We start from the raw sequence: 14,785 nt of genomic DNA, 5'->3' as shown, positions 1-14,785 counted from the left end.
CTCTTTTGCTCTTTGACATGTATGTATTGTTTTTGTTTAAAATATCAACCCCCGGGTTTGTTCATTTATCTATTGTTTTGTTTTATATTCTTTATCCTCATTTGTATTATTATTATTATTGTTCATTTCATTTATTAATTTTTGTTTTGTTGCTGCTGATTTGTGAATGCATGTATTTATATACATTGTGTAGAATGGGTGACTGTGTGTCATATGTACCCAATGTTTTTTCTTGGAATGCACAGTTTCATATGCAAATCTCAATGTGCATCAATGCAGGGTTGTAAATTGATTTTGTCAAATAAAGTTGTTTAAATAAATTAAAAAAAGAAATTGGAAAACACGTTTTACGTGCGCAACCTCATCACATTATTAGCATAATTTTACATTAATAAATGTATGTATTTATCCGCCTCATGCAGGGCTGGCCCTATCCTTTTTTGGTGCCGGGGGATAGATTGGCCTTTAGTGGGATTTTAAATTTGGACATGTTTTTAACAGTTCGGCATTGTTCAATTTGATTCTTGTGTCAGACAACACTCTGACCAATCAGTGGAGGGCAGTCTGTCGACGTTACATATGAGTATCGACTCAGCTTGCTTGGTACTAAAAAAAAGTACCAGCTACTATCCCTAAAGGAAAATGAAGTAGAGGAATAGGGGAAAAGCCCCAAATATCAGACAGTCCTGCTGTCAACAATGAGACAAACACATTAACAAAGTAATAAAACACTCTAATAGTATGGTAGTCCATAACAGTGGAGTAATAAAAATAATTAATATAGAAAAGGGTCAAATAAACAAAACAATGTTACATTACATATGTTTTGTTTTTACTTGTGGTTATTTGGCACTCCTCCAGTAGATGGCGCCCTAAGCTACCACCTATATGCCCTAGGCCCAGAGCTGGCTCTGATCTAATGCATAAGAAAAGCTGTGAAACCTTAAATCTGTGGTCCAAATGTAACATATTTATTGAATGCATACATTTTATTTCTGCTTAAACGCTCTAGAGCCATCCATACTGCTGTATGTATTTACTGTTATTTATTTTATTATTAATGTGTCTAAACAATGCCATGCTTTTTAAAAAAGACAGAGAGGATAAAAAGTATGATTTAGAGCTGGGCAATAATTTAAAAATATGTTGCAATGTAGTTTGGCAGACAGTCAGAGGATATATATACATCATTGTTGGTTAATTATTTTATAGTGCACTTTAGAAAATCCAAATTACAAAGTGCTTATTCGGTATATACTGTATGTATATAAGCCTATAAGTCACATCATAAACACATGAAACTAATGTTGTGGCTGACCAGTGTGTGTCTATTTCTTTTTTGTCAGGTGTTTTAATATAATAAGTGAATTAAATGATACAAAAAAAGACAGAGTAAATGAAGATTACTGTACTATATGTCAAGTAGTGTGCATATATTGATAGTTTTAGCAGGTTTTTTTGTTTTGTAAAGTAATTTTTGAAAAGTACCACTCCATTTCTGTCGAGCACCAAGAAAGGTGGCTTCTTGTTGGAGAATTTGCATTTATGAATGTGAAATTAGGCAGGAAGTGAGTTTAGAGTGATGAGGGGAAAAAGCATTGGTGTGCTTATCTCAGCAAGTATAACAGCCAAGTACAACATTTCTGTAGTAAATAGTAAAGTCAGTATATATTATTGACTATAAAGCAGTTAATGTCTTTCCACAGTTCATGTGTGGACTTATAAGACCAAAGAAAGGTAAAAAATGTCACACTTAAAACTTAAGTTAGAGTATTTTTGAGGGGTAAAACATGAGAAGCAACTTGAATGAGACTTATTTAGTTGCCAGGAACCTTTGGGGCAAGGACCACAAATACCAAAATACAAACAAATGGAAATTCTGTGTGGAATGTTTGGTTCCCTCAGCGTTTATGCAACGTTAGGCTTCTTCATAACCCTGAGTGAACGTTTTTTGGTTTACTAACTAACATAAAAGAACCATGGGCTTATGCTCTTTTAACGTTGTGTGTTCTGTAGTGTTCTTCATAAATCTCATTTTTATCAGAAACCTACATGTAACTGCATGTGGTGAGTTTATTAATCACCATTTGATATACTGTTTCCTCATTCACGAGCCCCATTTAATAGTTCCAGCAATGAAATCTACATTGGAGCATATTCCTGTCCCAAGTTCCAGTTAATTAAGGTACAAGGTTATTATTATTATTACATTAAGGTTATGTTTTCAGCCACAAGAGGGAGCAAAAGCACAGACTGCTACTGATGATGTGGCAACTCAATGAAAACCTGGCACCGATTCTGATGCAAAGAACATTCTCTACCTTTTAAAGCTGCCAGAAAACATAAAACTCTGGAGATTTTGTTTTGAGAAACAGGCACGTGTTATTTTTCCTGCTGGAGTGTTCAATTGTGTTTTGTGTCTCAAGCTGTGTTAGCCAGTAACTGATTCCATTTAATCTTATGCATTTCTGTAAAACAAAAGAAGATATTTAACCAAACTAATCTCCTTAACTTGTCTCCCCAAGTTGTAACTCAGCTCTCATATTTCTGAGCTCAACAGCATGCAAACACTAACACTCTGCACGTGCTAATCTGTATCATAATCTGTGGCCTATGACATGCAACTACTGGCTGCACGTTTCTTCTTCCTCTTCTCAAAAGAAACTGTTTTGTTTTGAGTGCTGTGCTGGCTGATGTCATCCATGTCACTTGTCATTTGTCATTTGTATTGTACACATATTGTAAACACATTTTGAAAACTGTTTTAGTTTTCCAGTTAAGTTTCAGATCATCATATACTCAATAAGTGAGTAAATAGTGGAAAAAAACTAAACGCCTTAAGTAAAAGTAATAGAAACACAGGTAAGACAATGCAACTTCATGTAAACATAAGTATAAACTTACACATTTGTGAATATTCATTACATAAAATCAAGAACGTTTCTGTCATAAACACTGATCTTGCGGGACCAGTAGTCCACATGGAGACCAAAACCTAATGAGGAATTGGTTAGGTTTAGGGCTATGCATTAACTGGTTATGGTTTAGGGATAACATCTTTGTTTAGGCTGTCCAAAAATGAATGGAAGTCAATGCAGTGACAATTTTCCACCAGTGCTCACACCCCAAACAGCTGCATTAACAAGTATTTTCCCTTTCTTTTTGTTTGTGCACAGATTTATATTCTCCTTGAGTCAACTCCTTCATGCACTGACTTGGTGCAGTGTGGAAAGCTGCTGTGTTTTCCCAAAACAAATTTTGATTCCATACAATCTTCATTCCCACGTTTTGTCGTTTCCACCCACTTCTCTTCTGCACACACACGCCCTGGACACGGTGTTTCTGAGGGGGAAAATGGCCATAAAGTGAGAGACGCTGGACAACAATTGTTAGAGGAGTGTCTCAGAAAGAAAAGGGGGGAGAGAGAGGCAACAAGAGAGGCTGCGTGTGTGACAACGTGGTACAATTGGAATCAAAGCGGATTAGTCCAACCTAAGTGCTTGTAATATGTGAGAAGAGTGCACAGCTTGTGTTAAAACAAGCACAACATAATAATCATCTCCACAGTATAATCTCTACATAGTAGGTGAAGTGAAAATGCAGGCTCCAGTTTGCTTTTCAACATTTCATTGTGCGCGTGTCCCACAGTTACTTTAAAAGGAGTGCGCGCGGCCGGTGTTCACCTCGTGTCGCAATGGTACAGTCCATCAGCGGCTCGCACCTAAATTACAGCCCAGGCCTATAAAAAGTAAGCGGCTGCGCAGCGTTGGTGAGAGACGGACTTTTGTTGACGACGGCGTCCCGCACACAGCTGAGAGAGAGACAGAGACGCAGAGATGGAGCAGACTGAGCTGGTGAAGCCAGAGACTCTGGACGAGCTGATCAAAACCCTGCACAATATCTTCGAGAGTGACCGCATCAATGTTGAGGAGGTCCAAGACATCATGGAATCATATGAGAGCAAGCCCCACGAATGGATGAAATATGCTCAGTTTGACCAGTACAGGTTTGTTGCACAATCCTGCAAATATCAACATTATTATATATACATATGTGTATATATACAAGCTTATATATGTATATATGGATAGATAGATATATAAGCTTCTATCAATTCCACTTTTTAAATCTGCTACTTTAATGTTCACTTTTTTAAATCTGCTGCTTCTACATTTTATTGAGAAAAAAAACTAACTGCTTTTTTTAATGTATTTTGTCTTACACATATGTTATTACAATGTTGAATTAAATAGAAATAAGAAGATAATACATCTTTTTTATTATTATCAAATAGCAAATGTTACAACGCAGTTAATGTAGAGCATTATAAGGTTAGATCTGGAAACCTTGCAAACTACTGTTGGTGTAGGTATGGGACATTTATACAATTCCACATAACAAGTGCTATGTGTTTTTGTTTTCCATACAATGTTTAATGAACTTTCAGCACATCCTTCACTCACTAAGTGGAGAAATAGTGAAGAACAAACAAAAAGTTATAGTGTTTGATCAAGTGATACAAATATGTGCCATTTCCTTTGCACAGGTTTCCGTTTGTAGAGGCACTAAAAACATGTTTGTTTGCATGTTTTTTTGACAACTACAATCAAATAATCATAATACTACTACTAAAAATAACAAAATAACAACAGCAAATAAAACAGTGAATTCAGAACGTGTAAAGCTGCCATCATAGGGCCCCTCAACTCTAATTATGGCTGCTTTATTCACTTTCTTTTTCAAAAGCCTCAGTCGTGTCCCAGTGTTTTGATGAGTGAGGGGTCAGTGGAGGGAGGGTGAGCGGCCATCCAATCAACACCCAGAAACACACACACACCCGCCGCTCTGTGCACAGACTGATGCTTGGGTGGTGTGACTGGCTGTTGTCCCACCAGAGAGCTGCAGCTGCCTTGCAAATATTTGGGAAGTGACGGAATCTATGGCACGGGGAGCACAGGGAAACGTGCACGGTAGTTACAGAACGAGCAAAGTGTGCAGGAGCAGAGTCTGCTGGATGAAAATAGAATGGACAAACAAACCTTTTAAAGACCCCAAGTTTTGCAGGACAACAATATAGTTATGTACAGATTAAGGAAATTAAATTAGCCATATAAATGAACTTTGCAAATAAACCTCAACCTAATGGTGCACACTTTGCATACAGACATGGAGCTGTGTTGAACTGTATTTGAGTGTCCAGGAATAGAGACGCTGCAGCATTATATGTATTACTCTGTGGTTGATACTGGCCTATGACCTTACAATAAGCTACTCTCTGCTAGATGTGCGTATTAATAATAGAGCTGCAACTAAGGATTATTTTCATAATGGATTAATCCATTATTTTCATGATCAATCAAGTAATCGGTTGGTCCAAAAAATGTCAGAAAACGTTGATGGTGTTTGTCAAACCTGGAAATTAGGATGTTCTCAGACGTCTTGTTTTGTCCACAAACCAAAATGATTCACTTTTAATGATTTCTTTGTTATCTGGAGAAAAGAAATTGAGAAAATATTCACATTTAAGAAGCAAACAAAAGCTAACAATCGATTAATCGAGTAATTGTTTCAGCTCTAATGAATAAATATGTATTTAGGTAGAGATTTTTGCCAAATTCTTCATGATATGTTCTGCAGAATGTTGTGGATGTGTATCTACAGCAGTGTGTGAATCTGTGTGTTGCATGTGTCAACAATCAATTATGCAAGGATTGTAAAGCAGCGTGTGCTTTCACGCCTCGGCTTTTGCAGGAAAAAGAAAAACACCCTCACGTGTCCCAGCTCTGTTGGCTTTAGTGAGCGAAGCTTCACTGTAACAGTATCACCAGTGTGAAGCCAGACAGTACCGCACAGTATGACATGACGTGCCGCTCATGTGTCCCTGTTTTCCCACAGGTACACAAGGAACTTGGTTGATGAGGGAAATGGGAAGTTTAATCTCATGATTCTGTGCTGGGGTGAAGGCCACGGCAGGTGAGAGACGCTCCCACGTGCACCAGAACCAATAACATGACACTTGCAAATTTTACATTTTGTGGTCAATTGCTTCCAACAAATGTAAACCTATTATATCGCTTGCGTGTAGGAACACGATTTACTGTTGCCATAATCTGGTCATTAATTTTATCAGTTTGTAAAGATAAGAGAACCCGATGTTCTTCAGAAAGACAGACACAAAAAGTTACAAAGAATTATCCTTATCTAATGATACTGGTGTCTAATCACTACTTTGTCAGCAATATGTTGCCTAATGTGGGAGGAAGGCATAAATGTTTTATATGTTTTTTTAGTAAATAAACTTAACAATGGTTGGATTAGATCATAGATATGGTGTACATACAGTACTACAGGTCTATCACTTACTTTCTCCTGTAGTGATGTGGTATTAATGGGGATGTGGTTTCATTTATTTCATTTAATGCCGTAATGTAATGCTGCACTACACATTCATTTAGGTAACGTCCAGTTTGAGTTTCTAGAGTTTCTAAAAATGCAAACTCTTCCAAATCCAAAGGTCGTCCTGCCTTAACTTTTCCTACTTCCCTGCTCTAAATGTCAGGAAGATGCCTCATGAGTCTTATCATATTCAGACATGATGTTCCTCTTTTTTCACGCTTTGCAGTAGCATCCACGACCACACGAACTCCCACTGTTTCATGAAGCTGCTTCAGGGTCAGCTGAAGGAGACGCTGTTCAAGTGGCCAGATAGTAAATCTCACGGAAACATGGTCCAGAAGTCACAGAGAGTCCTCCAGGAAAACAAGGTGGCTTACATAAATGGTAAGAACGTACCCTTTTACAATGTGACTCAAGCTCTATCACGATGTTAAACTGGCACGCTCACATTGTGTTATGTCCAGTACATTAGAACAAACATCCTTCACGAGTTAGATATGCTGATAAAATACACTGTGTCTGTGGGTCACTGTACAATGAATAGTATGTACAGTAGTTGTCTCCTCAAATCTCTGCGGACAGCGATTTAAACAAAGTCAGCAGAGTCCTGGTGTGATGTTTGCCCACAGCACAGCTAGTAGTAACTCCTCGGAGCCAATTCACAGCATCACATGTCTAAATGTATGTGTGTTCACGTGTGTGTTCACGTGTGTGTGTGTGTGTGTGTGTGTGTGTGTGTTTAGACTCCCTTGGCCTGCATCGTGTGGAAAATGTCAGCCATACTGAGTGTGCAGTCAGTTTGCACCTGTACAGCCCGCCTTTCCAGGCCTGCCAGACCTTTGACCAGCGGACGGGGCACAAGAACACTGTCAAAATGACATTCTGGAGCAAACATGGAGAGAGGACTCCTTTTGTAAGTGACTTTTTTTTTTTTTTATTGGGGCCCGAGCACTCACACAGTGGTGCGAGGACCTATGGGAATTCCTTTAACTTGGTGTTTTTTCTTCTTCCGAAATGATCTCAATTTTGAGGCGCTAAACATGAGTGAAAACTAAGATCAAAATTCAGAACTTTTATAAAAAAATAAGGGTAAAAGTGGTGCAAAATGGCTCAGTAGAGCCCCCAAAGGTGAAACCCGGTAGGAGAAAGCCAAAACTAAGTTGCACCAAATTTCACAAAACATGGTGCAAGTCTATTGGGACCATGGCCTCAACTTGACTTTGGTGTCCAATACACTCATTGGAGCATGTTAACAGTACCAACATTAAAAAAAAAAAAAGGTCAGCACAGTGTCTCGCCAAATGCCTTTATGACTTAAAAACATACATTGCAAAATGCTCTGGTTCATACTTAAAAAAAGACACTCTTCTTTGGAAGCCCAGCTTTGCAAAATCTAATTCTGTCAGTGGGAGTTAGGCACTCCTTGCACTCAACACCTTGAAATAACTCACTGCAGATCTTCATTGTCCCGCAAGGGTTAAATTGATTTGCAGGAGGACAACGCAACATAACATACAATCACAACGGTACATAAACAACAACCGCGAGGAGAAAAAGGAGGGGAAAAAAAGAACAACCCCTTCTATTTAAGTCACTGTTCAAGACTCGGTGCGAAGGGAGTGCATTTATTGTACAAGGGACAAAGGAGAATTTCAAACTTTTAACCATTTAGCTCCACCCATAGGGAGTAAAGTGTCCCGAGAATGGGTGACAAAACTTGTTGGTCATAAACCGTGAGGTTCCCGTATCAAGAAATGATACAGAACGTTAAAAATAAAACCATCAGAGTCAGTCGACGCAGAAAGTAAAGTCTTTGCAGATTGCGGATGTGTTGGATTCATGAAGTGATGTCACTATAAATGTTACAACCTAACACAAAGACAAAGGAACCTCTTGTTTTTTCATTCTTTTATTAACTATAAAAGCCGTAGGGGACAGTGGAAATGCATAACTGCACTAATGTATACAACATATCTTCTGTATATATATATCACAGCTCCTGCACAACACAGCAAAGTCCTCACCTGGTAAAAGTCAGACAGGATCACGACACAGAGTTAATTGAAGACACATACAGTACTGTGAAGCCTCCCCACATGCCACCCCATTAAAGGTCCCGTCTTGTGAGCAGGATGTTGGACATTTTAATAGCATGTTTTCTCTCACATTAGGCACAGTATTTAAACATTTACAGCGCGGAGCCCTGAACAGGGAGGGTTTTTAAAAGAAGTTTCCACTTGCTGTTGATTCAACAGAAATGCTTGAATATCATATCTTGAAAAAAAGAAGAAAAGAAAAAAACACTTGCAATAATGAAGAACACATAAACGGTCTTTTATCTTCACGCTGCGCTGGTGTATATATAAAAAAAAACCTTGTAGACCTTGGGAGCCATGTGTCATCGTTTACTTTCTATTAAATCATACTAAATGCACAATTTACGAAACTGATTTCAAGTTCTATTGAAGAGGACCTGAAACTAGGGATTGACACCATTGACTCCTCAGGAGAGGGTTCACTGATGATGAAAATCAATCAGTCAAAGTAGAGACTTTTGCAACCAGTGGAGTCACCCCGACCTGAAACGATGGATAGATGGATGGATGGTCTTTATTGATCCCATAAATAGAACATAAGAACATATCATGTGCTAAATGGTAGAAAAGAATAGACTAGAACACAATATATACATAATTACAGCTATATAAACAAAACACGGTATAAAATGTACAAAAAAAAGACACAAATTCCTAGAGACAATGATGTCCATTGATTTGGGGATGTAGTTTTGACAACGGGGCTGGGATTTGGTTTTTATTAAAGTTCAGTTTAAATGGAATGGTGTCTCTGTCCACTCTGTCCACATTAGTGGCTTTATCTGAAATCCACAAGCTGTGTAGGTACAGTATACCGTGTACAGTAAGAGCATTCGATTGCAACACAAACAGAGGAGATAAGATAGTAAAAAAGTGTGTGTTCATATTGACCTTAACACATCGTACACCCATTAGCACTAAATGGTGATGTTTTATTTTATGCCCGTGTGACCAAATAGTTTTTACAGTGTTGTTTTCTTACTTCTTTAGGCGGAAACGATTACAGCCATGTTCAGTTTACTTTATTGACCTCGCCCCGTAATCTCATCTTTTCCACTTTCCTTAGGAGGCGGCGCTCTCGCAAGAGAACAACTAAAGGCGGCTCCGGACGAAGAAGGCAGTTGTGTTGAAAATGACAATGTGAAATGGATTGAGGAGGAAGCCGCTGGAGAAGTGAAACTCTGATCAACGACGACGAAGCGAAATCAGGATGAGGCCAGTTCCGAAGGACAGCTCTGTAATTAGAATGGCTTTATCACTGCAAGCTTGTGAAATACAGACGTGCACAGGATGAATGCATGAATAGGCTCGGACATGCCTGTTGTTGTTTGCCAGGCCTGAGGAGTGTTCCCACATTTGTGTAAAGTTACGGCCCACGATCAAAGACGAGAGCTAAAGCATTTCAAAAGAGGATTTTTTTTTTTTTTTTTAAATGCAAGAAAACAGTTCCGCAATCGACAGTTAGATTCTTAGCGGGGCACTTTTATAACTGTGTATAATGTCAGTAGATACCACTCGAAAGTAGTCTTAACACCTAAAATAAATTGTTGATGAAATGTAACCATGTTTGTACAGACTAATTAACAAAAAAAGAAGTGTTTATTACATTTTTGTTTGGATTAAGAAATGTAAAGCGTTAGAGTCATGTTGTTTTCTTTTCTATTTTTTAAAGAACAAATGTAATTTATTTACAAAGTACCATAAAAGGAGTGTTTGAATCAGCCAGTTACCATGTTTGTCCTAAACGTATTCATGCTCAACTTTTGACTAAGAGAGTTTTACAGAGGAACTATTTTTTTTGTGTTATTAGCAGGCGACATTTTTTTCCTCTCTTGATTTTGGCATATTTTGATTGTGGCTGTATTTATGAATTTTGTAGTTTTACAGCATTAGCACCTTTTGTACCACTGTCAAATGCATGCCTGATTTGTGTGATGCAGTAACTCATAAATCTGGCCATAAATGAAGACCATTAAACATGATTACCCTTTCACAGAACCTTATCTTGGGATGTCTTCATTTGTAATGCTGTATTCTTCTATCACATTACTTTACATTATTTTAATATCACACAGGGTTAGAGCCCTGCTTTTACACAGCAGGGCTATTTTGTCACAGGTGCAAAGAATGAAATAAACAATTGTCTTTCTTGGTGGTGAGGGAGTTATATCAGGACGAGATGCTGAGGGTTAAAGCTGGAGTGTGTAACTTCTGAAATACAAACATTACATTAAAACCATTGTCTAATGAGAACAGCTACGCAACTTAGGCCTGTAGAACCTGATAATGTAATAAATCCCTGATAATGTAATAACCCCGATAATGTAATACAAATTTGCACTTGAGTCCATTGAAAATGTAATAAAACCTGATAATGTAATAACTTCCCGATAATGTAATAAAGTGCATTTCCCAATAATGTAATACACTTTTTTACCAATAATGTAATAAAGTATTACATTAACGGGAGGTTCATACATTATCAGGTTAGCCTTCATTTCGCAGGTCCTGATAATGTAATAATTCCCCAATATTGTAATAATGTAACAGCAGACCACCCGTTACTTGGGTTCAAGTGGTGATACTGTGTAAGCAAACGCAAGCTCGAGAGCTCTAGCGCCACCAACAGGACAAAGTTGGACATGCATGTATGTACATTAACTTTTGACTTGTTCATCTGTTTTTCACAAACGATGTATCACTGGAACCCTTGGGCCAAGCCGAGTTCAACCCATCCTTAATGTTTTTTTCGGCCATATTGGATTTTCTGCCATCTTTGATTTGATCCATAGCCTTTCAAAGGCTTCTCTTGTCACACATTTTGTGTAATCTTCTCAAAACATCGTTCAGATGATCTTCAGACCATGCCACACGAATGCATTCAACATCTTGAAATTCAAAGGCACTTGGCCGTGGCAGCCAATCAAACATGACGTTGAGGTCACCAAACAGGAAGTAAGCCAATTTCTCTGCAAGCCTTTAACATATTTTAACCAAACTTGGTACATAGATTTGCCAAGCATTGTCATTGGATGAGAGCATGGCTTGTGCTCAAGTATCTGAGTTATGGGAGATACCAAGTCAGAGATATATACTGGAAGTAGAAGAGACAAGTGAGTTCATTTTGTAGATATGTTGATATCTCAAACTTTTTCAAAACATTCATATTGTTATATATATATATATATATATTATATATATATTACTTCTTTTTCAAGGAGACTTTTTTGGTGGAGGCCTGGTGGAGGCCTGGATGCCGAAAGAAAGTTCAAATCCATGTTAAAAATAGTCATGATGAAGACATCAACCATAGAGTTCTAAGTTCTAAAATGATGGCTTTAAATGAGGTTGCTTTTCTGGATATAAGTAACTTGTGCATTGTGTGTGTACTGGTTTGTGTTGAAATTAAGTAAACAGTTTAAACACAGTGCCCCCAGAGATCAAAGGTCACCATTTTTTGTCATGAATCTTTGTACCAAGTTTGGTTAAAATATGTTAAAGGGTTGCAGAGAAATTGGCTTACTTCCTGTTTGGTGACCTCAACGTCATGTTTGATTGGCTGCCATGGCCAAGTGCCTTTGAATTTCAAGATGTTGAATGCATTCGTGTGGCATGGTCTGAAGATCATCTGAACGATGTTTTGAGAAGATTACACAAAATGTGTGACAAGAGAAGCCTTTGAAAGGTTATGAATCAAATCAAAGATGGCAGAAAATCAAATATGGCCGAAAAAAACATTAAGGATGCATTGAACTCACTTTATAACATTATCAGCAAGTTATTACATTATCAGGTTTTATTACATTTTCAATGGACTCAAGTGCAAATTTTTATTACATTAGCAGGGTTATTACATTATCAGGGATTTATTACATTATCAGGTTCTACAAGGCCACGTCCAATCGGACACGGCACGGAATGTAAACAACATTTTTCTTTGCCATTTTGGAAAGCATTTTCAAAAAATCTAGACGGAACGCCTCTCCAACAACAAAAAGTAAACCTAATATGGACCAAGTACCATCCTTTCAGAAAGCTTTGTGGGGTTCACCTGAGGAGTGGGGAAAGTCTGACGTCTCTTGGCTGAAAACACCAAAGAAAAGACGTGAAACGACACTTTTCATCCATTCAACCACCCATTCATACCAATAGGCGAGAGGCAGGCAACACCACGGACGTGTTGCCAGTCAATGACAGGGCAGAAATGTGCAGAGACAAACAGCCTCTGTTGTGTGAGATCTCCTTCTTGTCGTTGTTGTGCAGCCCCGTCTGACCAGCGGAGGCTTGTCCGGCCAAATTCAAATAGTTGGTGGCAGTTGCCTGGTGTTCTCCCCAATGTGACATTTCAAGTGCTGAGGTTTTGGATGGGGCACGCTTGGTTTTTAAGTTGTTGTTGTTATAGTTAGAGAAGTTCAGGCCAAAAGGTGTGTCATCTCAAGTTTCCCTGTTTAGGTAAAACAACATGGTCCTCTTCTTTTCGAGGTTGTTTTTTCTGGTTGAAGTATGCGTCCAAATCGGGACACATCCAGAGCTGTCAGGTGAGAGACATGAGGTCAGTAAAATAGATTTGTTTTAGATAGTCAGGGTAGAGGGGGGCTCCCAGTTGGGGTGTCTAGTTTAATTTTGCTATTAATGCAGCTTGTTATAGCACCAATAGAGAACTATGCAACTATATATCAGCTAAATTGATGTGTGTGATCGTAGAGATATAGACTGTGTAAAGTTGACCTCCAGTTGATTGAGGATGGTGTGCCAGGTTAAGCCAGAAAGACCTGGTCAGTCAACAGCAACAGTCACTTCTTCCTTGTTACATAAAGATTTTTTTTGCTTTCATCTCACGAAAAGGAATTGGAAATGGAGCTGCCAAAAGATAAGCTGGACAGATTAATCAGTGGCAATTAAGCGATAGCTGCGTGAGACAAAGTGCTGCAGGTAAAGACAGCATTGGCTCCTTCTAGACTGGATTCAGTCGAATGTGATAAGCTTACAGATACTGTATTGAAAGGGAAAAGAAAATGTATATTTATGTCTTACTACTGCACGAATGACAAATTGAAAGAAAAGAAGAACAAAGATAATCTGTGCTATGTGACTTCCTAATATATTGTCACAGTTGGCCCCTAATGGTTTCTTGAAGGTTATATAAATGGAGTACACACATTAAGCAGAGATACAGCAAATGATTGACAGATTCAGCCCGTCTGGAACCAGTGTTGCCACTTGTGCTTTGATCCAAGGGAAATGGTGATGAATTATGACTTTATCAATAAACCGATTATATTAATGGGGCACTGATAATGGTGGAAAAGTACCAGACACTGTTGGCATCTCACTGATAAGCAAATAAACAGATTGTGGTTTGTAGATAAGTCACACATGTAGCCTGGAAAGTAACTAAAAATGGTTTTATTCTACCTTATTGCAGTAAAAACTACTACAACTAAGTAACTCCTCCATTCTGCACTCAGATTGAACCTTTTTCAAGACCAACTGAGAGGTCAAGCAACAAACAAACGTCATCAGTCACATTTCATCATTGTTTGTGCCCCCTCACTGCACAGCCGTCGGTTGCAGTTCAACCATTGGATGGCCTGCAGCCAGCGTTATATAACGATGACGAGACAACCTTGACACTGTGCACGGTTCTGCGCATTATCGATCACCATGTGATACCAATCAGATGACTAACCCCTCAATAAAGCGGGAACATGCCGTGCCGTGAACATTGTTGGCTGATCATTCAACCACTAGAATAACAAGACATTGAGCCTCTCAGCGACATGAAGCCAGGCATGTTTTCAAAGATTATTATGAGCCCAGCCATATGTTATGATGAGCTCTTTAACGTACAGTACCAGTCAAAACTTTAACTTTAGAAAATGCTACCACAGCATTCTGCAGCGACATGCCATCCTATCTGGTTTGCTCTTAGCAGGACCATTATTTGTTTTTCAACAGGACAATGACCCCAATGACACTCCTCCAGGCCATGTAAGGGCTATTTGACCAAGAAAGAGAGTGACGGAGTGCTGCGTCAGATGACCTGGCCTCCACGGTCACCTGACCTAAACCTGATTGAGATGGTTCGGGATGAGTTGGACGTCAGAGTGAAGGCAAAGCAACCGACAGATCAATGTAATCCGAGTGAAGGTTAATTAAATAACCACACCACGCTGATGCAGCCAGGACTTTATATGTTCAATCACAGGTTGCATTACTGCTTGGTGTGACATGAAGCTGCTGTTTTTGCAGCTCATTTAGGATATAGAATGTCATGAGTGTGAATGCTGACC

The 14,785-nt window shown here is 38.7% G+C and overlaps 1 protein-coding gene across 1 annotated transcript; it reads left to right on the top strand.

Annotated features, from left to right (window-relative positions):
- The first annotated feature begins 3,736 nt into the window (after positions 1-3,736).
- On the top strand, positions 3,737-10,490 carry cdo1 (cysteine dioxygenase, type I). Its single transcript, XM_058637178.1, has 5 exons — positions 3,737-4,006; positions 5,896-5,973; positions 6,623-6,780; positions 7,140-7,309; positions 9,559-10,490. Exons 1-5 carry the CDS (start codon positions 3,837-3,839, stop codon positions 9,586-9,588), a joined length of 606 nt encoding a protein of 201 aa, XP_058493161.1. The 5' UTR covers positions 3,737-3,836; the 3' UTR covers positions 9,589-10,490.
- The last annotated feature ends 4,295 nt before the right edge of the window (positions 10,491-14,785 follow it).

Source organism: Solea solea, chromosome 8 (genome assembly GCF_958295425.1).
Source record: "Solea solea chromosome 8, fSolSol10.1, whole genome shotgun sequence".
Lineage (NCBI taxonomy): Eukaryota > Metazoa > Chordata > Actinopteri > Pleuronectiformes > Soleidae > Solea > Solea solea.
This window is presented reverse-complemented; position numbering and strand designations above follow the sequence as displayed.

What these genes read in the sequence shown, in the direction of transcription:
- cdo1 (XM_058637178.1), top strand. Translation starts at nt 3,837, where the DNA reads ATGGAGCAGACTGAGCTGGTGAAGCCAGAGACTCTGGACGAGCTGATC. An exon ending in CAAGGTGGCTTACATAAATG is followed by an intron (nt 6,781 to 7,139) that starts GTAAGAACGTAC and finishes GTGTGTGTTTAG; the next exon opens with ACTCCCTTGGCCTGCATCGT. An exon ending in ATGGAGAGAGGACTCCTTTT is followed by an intron (nt 7,310 to 9,558) that starts GTAAGTGACTTT and finishes CACTTTCCTTAG; the next exon opens with GAGGCGGCGCTCTCGCAAGA.